At 38.1% G+C, this 11,798-nt stretch overlaps 1 protein-coding gene across 1 annotated transcript; it reads right to left on the bottom strand.

Moving 5' to 3' along the window:
- Positions 1-7,819: 7,819 nt before the first annotated feature.
- On the bottom strand, positions 7,820-10,723 carry LOC137948993 (growth-regulating factor 4-like). Its single transcript, XM_068795240.1, has 4 exons — positions 10,134-10,723; positions 9,762-9,920; positions 9,294-9,660; positions 7,820-9,174 (listed from the first exon to the last, which is right to left on the bottom strand). The coding sequence occupies exons 1-4, from the start codon at positions 10,417-10,419 to the stop codon at positions 8,346-8,348; spliced, it is 1,641 nt and encodes a 546-aa protein (XP_068651341.1). The 5' UTR covers positions 10,420-10,723; the 3' UTR covers positions 7,820-8,345.
- Positions 10,724-11,798: the final 1,075 nt, after the last annotated feature.

Genomic DNA, 11,798 nt, shown 5'->3' with positions numbered 1-11,798 from the left:
TATGCGTGATAGCATAAGAGGCTAGGACACATTGGAATAAATTCCTTGAACAAATTAGTGAAGAAAAACCTTGTGATAGGACTACCAATCCCAGATTTTATAAGAGAAAAACCTTGTGATGTTTGCCAACTTGGAAAACAACTTGATAGCTCTTTCAAGGCCAATAATGTAGTTTCTACCTCTCAACCTCTTCAACTAATCCACATGGATTTAGTTGGATTTACTCAAACCTTAAGCTTGTTAGTGGTTCTAGATGATTATTCCATGTTCATATGGGTAGATTTCCTAGTACATAAGCATGAAGCTTTTTAAGCCTTTACAACAAAAAGAACAAGGTTGTAGCATTATTAAAAATAGGAGTGACTATGGAGGAGAATTTGAAAATGCACACTAAGAAGAATACTGTACATGGCATGGCATAGAGCATACCTTTTTAAATCCTCAAACTCCTCAACAAAATGGTGTTGTTGAGTGTAGAAATAGAACCCAAATTGAAATGGCAAGAGCAATGCTACACATACAATTTGCCACAGATTTTGGGCCAAAGTCGTAAGCACATTTAGAAATATCATAAATTGAGAAATATAAAGCCCCTTCTCAACAAAACTCCTTATGAGTTTGTTGAAGAGCAGCTATGAAAAAGTCTTACATGATTCTCACAGTAAGAATCCTCACAGAGCAAGAATTAATATGGTGCAGTCTAAGAAGAATCTCAGTTAAAGGTGTTTTAGGTATGTTAGTCTTCTAATTATGTTTAGTTGTTCAATTATTCTAAGACTTATTTTTTAGTGTTTAACTTTGGATGTAATTGGGACAAGGGCAGTTTAATTGTAATTGGATTGTAAGTGTTTCCTCTATTATAAATAGAGGCTCATTGTACCTAAATTACATCAAGTTAACAAATTATTTTTCTTTTCCAAAAATTTAACACAATAGGTTCAGTGTGTTGACTCAATCAACCCACAAAGAGAATGTGATCATTTCCTTGTCTATCATCTCTAGTAGTTGAGTTTTGTCATCTATCTTTTTTCTTTCTTTCCTATCCCAGTACCCATTATTTTCTTGGAATTTGAACCTCTATATTGAACTTTTCATATTGTAAATTATATATTGACGAAAATATATTTGAGTCTAATTTCCAACAAAAAATAATGTTTTTCAATCGAAGTTTTTTCACAAAGAAAAATCAATATTTGAAGCAACAAAGGTCTGAGCGCATGAGAGGCTCGAGTAGCAGTACAAAGCTTCAATTTTAGAGGCATTTTACTCCATCAAGAATGTGACTTTAAATAAAAAATTATATTTAAAAGAAATATCTATAAGTCTATTTTCTCACCTATTAAACCAGTTATCAATCTAAGTTTTCTAGAGGGAGGTAAGTCTATTTTCTCACCTATATTTTCGTCCAGATTACATAGTCCAAAATCCATCAAAAATTCTCTCAAAATAATTATATTTTATGAAGAAAAATTATACTTGAATGAAAGGTATCAAAGTATAGTTTCAGAAAGAGAAAATTTCATGTCAATCTGATCTATATGTAAGAAGATATTCGCATTGGAATCGGCAACCATTTTTTAGATTGTAGTTGCTACAAAAAAAAAAATAAAGAGATCATAACATATTCAAGAACAAAGATTTTTTTTGTCAAAATTGGTATCAAATTAAAGCTCTTTGATTCTAGTTTCTTAAGCAACAAATAGTTTGTGATTATGATCTATATTTTGGACTACACTATAATAATTAGGTAGCAATTCACATAGCTACAAACTTAGCATTTCATGGAAGGACCAAGCATATTGAAATCGATTGGCACTTTATCTGAGAGAAACTAAAATTTGGAGACATCACCTTGCACCAGATCCCATAAAAAAACCAACATGCAGATATCTTCACCAAACCAGTAGCAACAACAACTCTTCAAGATACATGTACAAAGGATCTATGATGATTATGCACTACCTTATGGGGGGTGTTAAAAGGATCTACCCATGAGTAAGTGTGGCATGCATGGTAAATAAAGCACAAGGTGGCATGGTTAGTAAATAAAGGGAAATTTTATAAAGATGGCAAAGAGTTTTAATAATACGAGCTAGTGTATGTACTCTTATGTATTTTTTTTTTCTTTTGAAGGATGTTGCACTAAGGGCATTGCAGTCTTCTTAAACACCCTCTCAAAACTATAAATGGAGCCTCAAGGCATCGAGAAGAGCATTAAGCTCTATCCTCTTAAGCACAAATTTGTTCTCCCTCTTGTTTCTCCTTTTTCTCTCTTCTTTCTCACCCTTGGTTTCTCCTCCTAGCCGTTCCAGAAGCTAGAGCTCTTCTCCTCTGCTCTTCTTTTCTTTCTCTTCTCTATTCTCTTAATCCCTTGTTATTATTATGTGAAGAAGACCTAGAAATCAACATTTGAGAACTTTTGTAACAAGTTGCGCTTGCTAGATATATATGCTCTGGCTTGAAGGGAATGTGAGAAAATTAAAGAATTCAAGTTTACTTTTCGTAGCTATAATTAAATATAATGGGACATGGATGTATGGGTTGACTTGATGGATAGTTGAGAATATTTATGTCAGTGTGTAAATATGCATATGATTAATAAAAGAGAGAGAGGGAAGATGTGAAACTCAACTAGTGTACTCTTCTCTAATTCCCTCTTCTTCTCAAACTATGTTTCTTCTATCTTCTTCTTCCTCTCATGTTCACCTAGTTTTTAGATCACTAATTCTCTCTTAATCCACATTTATTATGAGAACTTACCAGAAATAGATCCAAATTATTAGAAGCTAGTCAACCAAGGGAGGTTTCAGTTCATCATCAAGTCATTCAAGGCTCTAATCAATGTGTGTATGGAGATAGAATCAAATGACTCTTCAGACTTCAAACTTCACATAACTTGAAATCTTGTAACTTTGTTTTATTATTGTACTTACAATTATGCCTCTTCATGAATCGGATTTCTTTGTATGTCGACATTTTTGTCATACATGATGGGACCACTCTGCCTCTCACGTTTTTCTCCATAAGCTCCATAAAAAAAACAGCCGTAAAGTCCGACAACATTAACAAGGAGGCCAAAGCCATCAGCATGACTGGTTCTCATCCAAGAGCCAAGCTGTCTAATTTGACTGCTGCTTATCCTCATTTTCTGAAGTCAACAAGATCACATGTTGGAGCTACCTGCTCAATAAGGATAGTGCGCTCACGTTCATCTCCCATGATCCCTATGGGTCCTATCACTCATTTGATGTTGACGAGCCTCTCCATCAACAAGCCTCCTATTATGAATGGAAAATGGCAACCAAATTATTATTCTTTCCCCAAAAAAGATTCATAGTTAGTGAAGTTATTCAAGTGTGGTTGCAATGTCAACCTTAGGCAGCCCTCTCGCCAGTGCATCAGTCCTTGAGCTCAACCTTGGTATCCACCTTGATCAAACACTTTCAGGAGTACTACAATGTTGCTTCTCCAATCAATGCAACAAGTTCTTAATATCCATCAAAGATGGTATCACCAATTACATCCCCAGTGACCAAGGTCGCTGAAATGGTGACTAAAGCAAAGAAGGGACAAATCGGTTTCTGCAAGGGATGCTCAAATCACCTTATGAACAAGTTGAACTCCTTGTAGAAAATATGGGAGAAGCATCTCATGGTACTGAGCAGCATCAAGGATCCACCAACACTTCTGCCAATCCTATCTAACTTTCAGAAGGAGCCATGCTCACCATGAAGACTCTCAATTATATTTTCTCCAACATCACACAAATTATCCCATTCATTGAAGCTGAGTAAGTATTCCAAGCACTATGAATGTTGTTAGGGTATCACTAGCCAAAGTTCCGACAGTTCAATGGTCATGTGAAGCATTTTGAACACTCATTGCAAGGAAATAGTTCAATTGGTTCATTGAACTTCTAAAAGATTCCATTGATAGTTGGGAGCACCACGTCCCCCCTCGCCAAGACGTACAAACATGTACCTCAGGAACAAGTCCACGTTTCATGGTAGACAGCATTCATGCATCTCTCCCACTCTTATTACCCCAAATCATGCTCCCACCGTCCCATACATCCAAAGTAGGTAGACGGCTTCGTGGAGATACACGTAAGGGAAACCATATAATTTATTACATCTTTGAGGAGGCTGGTTTTGTCGGAATTATCTTTTTATAGTTTATTAGGTGGAATTTTTTGATAAATTTTATTAAAAATCTTTTATTAGATGAGTCCATAATCACCAGAATGTTTTTTAATTAAAGTAATTATCCTAATTTATAGTAGATCGTAGAAATCAGCAAAAATTACTCACAGTGGAATTCACGATTGAAATCAACTTGTTGAGTTTTTGGAAAAGAGAAAAAATTTACTAACTTGTTGTGATCTGAGTACATGAGCCTCTATTTATAATAGAGAAAAGTAGTAGAGTCCAATTACAATTAAACTACCCTTATCCCAGTTACACCCAAAGTCTAACACTTAAATATAAGTCTTAGCATAATTAAACAACTCGATATAAATTGAAGACTAACATAACTAAAACACCTTTTAATTGAAACTCTTTTGTGAGACCTCATTCCATAATAATTTTGATTCTGTAAGACTTCTTATTGTGAGAGTCATGTAAAACTTCAATATTTATTCTTCAACACAACTGATGCAAGTCCCTTATATTTTAGATTAAGTACAATAATATTTCTTAATAGGTAGACATTATAATAAAATTTTATTAATATATAAATGATAACATCTAATCTAAGGTGAATCTACCAATAGTTCAATAGCTCAAATAAGAATTATATGAAATTGAAAGCACAATGAATGACTGATAAAGAAGTCTATCAAGCAATCAATCACACACTTAAAATGCAAAAGCTGAATTTAATAGTGTTGAACTTTACATGAAAGATGGGAGATATTAGGGTTTACATACCACTTTCCCCTATTTATATGTTAAATAATATAAAAAATTACATTTGTGTTCTTACAACCCAAAAACCCTAGTAATCCAATTTTGTAAATAGAAAATATTTTCCTGAAAAGTACATAAAACCTAATTATACCTTCTAATACTCCCCTAAAGCTAGAGCATAAATCTTCAACTCACTATAGAATTTACAAAAAGTTATTCTTCAAAAAAAAAAAAAAATTAGTCTATGAGACTAATTAGGTTTATGAGACTTCTATGGTCTTCAACCTTCAATATCTTTGGTACAAATTCCCCATATTTTATTCTTCCTTTTACTTAAATATTTTTAACCACAACTTGTGAAATTCTTCATTGTTGGTCACCTAAAAACTTTTCCATAGTATGTTTCTACCAAATACCTCATTTGTGGTTCTTCTTCAATTTCTTCACTTCAAGTTGATCGATCAAAAGGAGAAAAAAACACAAGTTGAAAAAAAAAATATAAGAGAAGAAAAATCACTCCTACCTATATGACAAAAAACTGTCAGTCTTTAAAAAAAAAAACTCCGCTCAAATTCAAAGGAAAAAAGGAATCTCATTTTTGGGACATAAAAAAGAATACATAATTTTTAAGGGAAGCTAAAAAAACCACAATGCAAAAGACTTGAAACAAGTCGGATGTTGGGTGCACTTTGCACCTAGTGGATCTAGTATTTCTTTGAAGTGATGAAAAATAATGATAAATTGATGAAATATTAGAGAAACTCAAATATGTAAGTAAAAAATAGAAACACTTTTATTTCGAATAGAAGGAAGCACACAATGCAAAACTCATACTTCTAAAATGTCTTTCTAAATTTAGAAACTTAAAAAAGGAGGCATATAATGCATCACTTATGCTTTCAAACCAAGTTTATAAATTTAAAATAAAAATAAAAGTAGACACTCACTGATCAATATATTAATGAGAATGACCACTTGTGACACATTAAAGGGAATTATGAGTTGAAATTTTTTGCTAGAACTGATGAAGCATTGACCTTGTTATAGAGGTATACAAAAGCAAATGAACCAAGGACATATGGCAACTTATTGGGATTAGAGGAAGAAACTTAAGGAGTTTCCAAAAAATAGACTATCATGCTTAGACATTGTTGTAAGTATCAAAATAGATAACTTTCCCATAATAGTTAATAGCATAAATTTTAAATTTATTTAGGAAACTATGAAAAAAACTTATATTTAGTAGAGATTTAGTATATGAAAAAATTCTTGATGTCACAAATCATCCCGTAAATTGAAGTTTTCTTCTTCTTTAACAATCAAGAATCTAAGTATTTATATGAAATTTGAAAAGACAAGCATGAAATACTTAGCCCTGTGAAGAGAACTAAGGAATCAAATCCTTTTGAACTGGAGAGGGAGCAAAAACTTCACAAAATGTGTGGGAGATATTGGGAGCACTAACAACCACTTGAGGACATTTATGCAAAACCTTTGGGACGGATTTGAGTTAAATAGCATGCATCTTAATGTTCAAAAAACAAATCATTATGGTTGAAAAATAACCTTTCATCATATAGTAAAACCGATTCAAATTCAACTATAATATTATGAAAATATGCATCAAATCTTATTTTTAGTACTGAACATAATGTTAAGTCTCTTACAAGTTTTGGAGACCTATAACTTATGGATTTAGGCCTAAAATTTCTCCAATATAAACATTTTTTTGGAAAGGTCGAACTCCTTTAGGGCTTTGTAATTCAACTCTTCATTTTTTTTAAATGAGTACTTATTTTATTTGCACACGGTCAGCTCCTTTTTATCCCAAAATTTATTTCCTTGTTATAAAAATTACACTTGAATGTCATTATCCAAATCTCCATGAGGTCATAGAGAGCCCCAAAGAAAGGATTAGAGAGGTTAAAAATTGATATAAAAAATGAAAGAAGTATTCTTTCATAAAAATAAATTGAATTTGAAAATGTTAAAAATATGAGAAATAGGTTTGAGTGAACATATTTGATCAAGAGAGGCCTTCTTGGGATGATTCACAAGGTCTAATTGTCCAAAACATAGCATCAGAATTTTCATATAAAACAGTAGTCATAATTTTCTTGGAAGGAATATAATAGTTGTTTTGTTGTTGCATTGCCAGCATCTAATACAATCTCGCATAGCATAAGTATGGGGTTTCTTAAGCTGCCCTAATTGCTTCAAACCTAACTTAGGTCATGTTAGTACACACCTAGGGAAAGTGAAAGCGAATTTGAATTCACTCTCACTTACCCAAAATCGTTAGTGTGCGCCAACGAGGGGAAGTGATAGTTGAATGAATTATCTAATTCATTTTCCCTCGCTATAAAACGAATAAAAGTGAAATCCGAGGGATCACCACGTTCATTCACTGTCAATCGCTCACTCGACACTCTCTACATCCCTCTCTCTCGAACATTCACTGTCACTCACTCACTCGACACTCTCTACATCCCGCTCTAACGCTGCTCAACCTCACCCTTGGCCTCACCGCTGCCCACTCCCCTCCCTAACTCTTGCCATGGCTTAGCCTCGCCCTCCTTTGCCACCATACTGTTTCCGTCTCATCTTGTTGACCACTCTCTTAAAACTAAACCAGGAATAATTTTTTTAATTAATTTATTAATTTATATTACATTAAAATCTATCTTATTTTAATAAAATACATTATTTATTTATTTATTTATTTATTTATTTATTTATTATATTCATTAATTTTTATATTATATTAAATTATTAATATAAGAGTGATAATTAAGATAATATAAAAGTAAAAAGTTTATAAGTATCTAAACATTATAAAAGAAAACAGGGAGTATTTTATGAACTTCTTCTCTTGTTTCCATTATATTTTCTATCGTGCATTATAACACAAAAAAAAATATTTCCACTGCATTTTTCATTAATCACACTAATACAAAATTGTAATTCACTTGACTTAACAGAAAGTGACGATTCCAAATTTCCCAATCACAAATAAGATTGCATACAGCTGATTTTTCCCTTGTTTTTTTTTTCTTTTCACACAATTTGATTCACCAGACCGCTGCCACAAGTTCTATCCGTGAAAACATCAGGAGGTGTCCGTCGTTGAGTTAATACCCATCGAGCAAAATTATGTCAGAGAGCACCGCAGCACGTTTCAGTTCCCTAAAAAATGGAGCTAAAACTTGAATTTTCATTATGATGTCCGCATTGCAGTCTTCAGAAATTCATTCTTCATTGAAGACCAGACCTCGACTTCCTCCTGTTTGCCTGTTTTTTGCATATACCAAAACTCAAATTCTAATTTGCAAGAACAAAGGACAAAGGGGAAAGCACACAGAAAAAAGTACAGACGGGAAAAAATTCTTTCTTTAAGAAACTCAAACAAGGTGGTCATGGTGATTTTTCCTCAATTCATGAAGGTAGTTTGGTCTGGTTGTTGAGCCACTGAAGAGCCATTTGCGGTTTGGTAGCAGCGGCAAACGTGGGACTGCTACTGCCACTGCTGTCGGAAAGTGAGGGCAACGTCTTCTGTAAGACGCCCGTCGGAGAAGACGATACTCTTAGCGGGCTTTCCAGTGGGCTCGAACCCTCCGCCCATCCCTCGCTCATGAGGTTCAACCCTCCGCAAGAGCTCTTGCTGCTACTGCAATCTCCGTGCGAAGAAGTAGAGTTCGACCCTGCCGTGGTGCTCGACTGTAGGACCTCTCCCAGGGGTCCTCCCAGTGGAGAGGCCACCCATGGAAGCGAGCTACTCCAGCTCGGCCTTGCACCACCCTCGCGACCCTCCGAATCAGTAACGCTCAAACTCATTTGAATATCATTAAAGTCTTCCTCCCTGCCATTCGGCATTGACAAAGTAAGCGACGACATTGGAAGTTCCCCACCAGGAGACAGGCACATCTTGCTATTATTAGTGGCCGCCGCCGTGGTAGCTGCATCTCTTGCTGACATCGACCATGCAACGATGAATGGACGGGGAGGATCTCTTTGATTAGGGTCTTCGAAGGCTGAGAGGTCCGAGTTGAGGTAGAGACAGCACTGGTCGTTCTGCTGAGATTCCGCAGCTGTACTGCCAAAATCAGAGAAATTCAAATTCAGGTTATCTTCGTACTGCTGCTGTAGACCTGGATCATTGCCACGACCAGTGTTACTACTCCGCAAACCCCCTTTCGCTTCCGTAAGCTGCCACGGCTGGTCGGCAGAGACGTGATCTCCGCGTCCCCTCATCCAGTCCAAGTACCTGAAGAAGATTAAATATTTAGAAATAATAAAAGAAAAAGAGTCAATCACAGAAAGACCTCACCGAAATGACGAACATGGGAAATTTCTGAGATTAAAAAAATAAAAATCTCGACTTGCCTGGGCTCTCTGTCAGAAGCAGGAACGGGATTTTGGTAAGACAGCTCGCTTGCAAAAAGTCCTGAAGGGAGTTGAGAAGTGGCTGCTGCGGTACCGGTAGGAAGGTTGGGAAAAGTAGAATTTGCTTCGACAGAGGTAAGAGAAGCGTTAGCAGAAGGAATCGAGCGCGCATTGTTGCTTTGGGACTGTACTTCCACAGGCTTTCTTGAACGAGGGCGGCCCCTGTGCATATGGCGCTCGCAGTACTTCTGATCGGGCGCCACGTCTCTGGAGCATCGCCATTTCTTGCCGTCCGTCCTACGGCAACGGCCAGGTTCTGGGTCTGCATTGTTGGAGAAGCGAAGATTGAAGCTGGCAGCCCGGGTAACTGTAGATGGAGAAGCAAAAGAGAGAAAACACTCGTCAAATCGTTTTATGGCTCCTTTAACAGATCAGACAGCAAAAATATGGTCTCCGTTTGGAAATTACGATGAGATTGAGAGGAAATGGCGTCTGGCCCGTTTTTGGGTATCAGAAGTTCAGAAGGAATCGGCACGGAAGCTATCATACACTTGTAGATCAACGCCTGGCGCTCCAGCTCCTGCCACTGAGCGGACGTAAAGGGGAACCGGAAAGATGCCGTCATCCCTGCGCATAAATAATAACTGTTAAAAGGAAATAAAAATCCCATCTTTATCCAAACTGTATTTTCTTTCTTGCTTAGCTTTCTGGGTGCCTTCAGATTTCAGGCGCCCTCCAAGGACAAACGCTCCGACAAACGATTTAAATGCTTTAAACGAAAGCCAGAAAGAAAATAGGGGAGAAACGGATTGGAACATTCAAGAGTATTTAACTACGAACCAGGGGATCTGACGGCAGCGTTAGTCGGAAAAGGCTGCAGAGACATTGTCGCAGCCGCTGCTTCTGTTGCTGCAGCAGCGCCATCGTAAGAGTATAAATCGCATCCCCCGAGCTTGCCGCCGGAACTGCCGTTACAATACGTGGGTCCCAACCCGTTTTCTGTGCAAAACGGAAGCGGTAGCATTCGAAACGGAAACGCTTCAGTCCGCGCTAGCTTCGGCGGAACAACCGTGACATCGTCCTCTCCTCCACCTCGTCCTCCGCCGCGGCCCTTATCCGTCGTCATCACCACCAGCGTCTCAAATCTGCAAACTTTCCCTCAGGCTTGTTTAATTATCCTTTTTCCCTTTTGTCGTCAGTTAAAAAACAATTTCTGAATGAGGAAACCAGGTTTCACGTCAGGCAAAGAAAAGAAAATGCAAGGTCAGAGAGAAGAGTCGGCTGCAGCGAGAAGGAGAAGATCTGCAAGAGTCCGATCGTGAATCTTCCTCCACGGTGAGGTAATGAAATAACCAAGGTTCGGGTGGTGGCGGTGTTGCAGCTAGGGCAGCCACTGCTGTTGCTGTTGCTGCTTCCTGTGCCTCCAACATTCGCACCGTTTGCAGACAAATTAGTAAAGCTACCACACCCGTCATTATTGCGGCATCTATCGTTTTCTCTGCATGCACACCTAAGCCGTACTAAAATAGACCCGACCCGACCCGACCCAACTCGACCCGATCCAACCCAACCCTAAAGCTAGGCTTCAGGCTTCAGACTTCAGACTCCAGGCTCCAGGCTCGTTTGACCGACGGTTCCGTCTTTGTAAAGGTGTCGCTTTCCGTTGGAGCTTCAATTCTCAACGCCGTTCTGCTTTTTCGGCCTTGGGAACCGTTTAACGTCAGACAACCTTTGCTGCTAATCAATGACGTGATGCGCCAACTAATCTAGCCCTGGCTCGATTTTAAGACGACCGTGGTCAAACCACCAAGCGAGAGAGGAAGGAGGCGGTGGGTAAGCAGTTCCCAAGGCGGATGACGTGTGTACAGTTGGCGCATTTATTGGAGACAGCTGTCGGTGAAGGGCCGTCGCGATCGCCTCTTCCTTCGTGGAACCGTGACTTGTACTTCACTCTCTCTCTTCCATCTTATAAGTTATAACTCCCCTCATGCACTTCACCGATCTATTCCATTTGCACCGAACTCCGCGCAATAAAAATACGGCCCATTCCCACTATTCGCTGGCCCACAAGCGAGAAAGTCCACTATCCGTTGGGCTAACCCGAGTAGGCGGTTGCTCCAGGTGTCTCCCGTTAAGCAACAAGCACTTAACGGATCAAAGCTACCACCGCCAGGGAAACACCTTCCCGTAAAAACTATTTTATTATTGTCCCTTCCCTGGCCCGCGTTTCATCAACTCTCCCATCCTGTCAATGATTATCTCTTCTTTTATATTTATCTCTTTTTCTTGCTTGGGCAGAGACCGGATGTGATACTGCGGACCACAGCGGCCCATGAGAGAGTAAAGGGGTGGCTATCTTTTAAGGTCGGACGTCACATCGGGTTCTTGGCTTTTGTGGACCACCCCGCATGCGACCTTTAATCCTTTTTTGGGATCTTTTGGTGCTCATCACTGGCTCCGAGTTTCTGACTCGCCTTTCCCGAACCCGCCCATCCTCCGTCAATC

The sequence above is a fragment of the Aristolochia californica genome, unplaced genomic scaffold (genome assembly GCF_029961685.1).
Source record: "Aristolochia californica isolate CCGP_79_NKW_82.1479 unplaced genomic scaffold, dmAriCali1.0.hap1 SCAF_13, whole genome shotgun sequence".
NCBI classification, from domain to species: Eukaryota; Viridiplantae; Streptophyta; class Magnoliopsida; order Piperales; family Aristolochiaceae; genus Aristolochia; species Aristolochia californica.
Note: the sequence above shows the minus strand (reverse complement) of the source record. Positions and strands in the feature narration are given on the sequence as shown.

Coding starts and splice junctions, on each gene's coding strand:
- LOC137948993 (XM_068795240.1), bottom strand. CDS start 10,419: ATGACGACGGATAAGGGCCGCGGCGGAGGACGAGGTGGAGGAGAGGAC. Junction 9,921..10,133: donor CGCTGCCGTCAGATCCCCTG/GTTCGTAGTTAA, acceptor ATTTATGCGCAG/GGATGACGGCATCTTTCCGG. Junction 9,661..9,761: donor CATTTCCTCTCAATCTCATC/GTAATTTCCAAA, acceptor CTCCATCTACAG/TTACCCGGGCTGCCAGCTTC.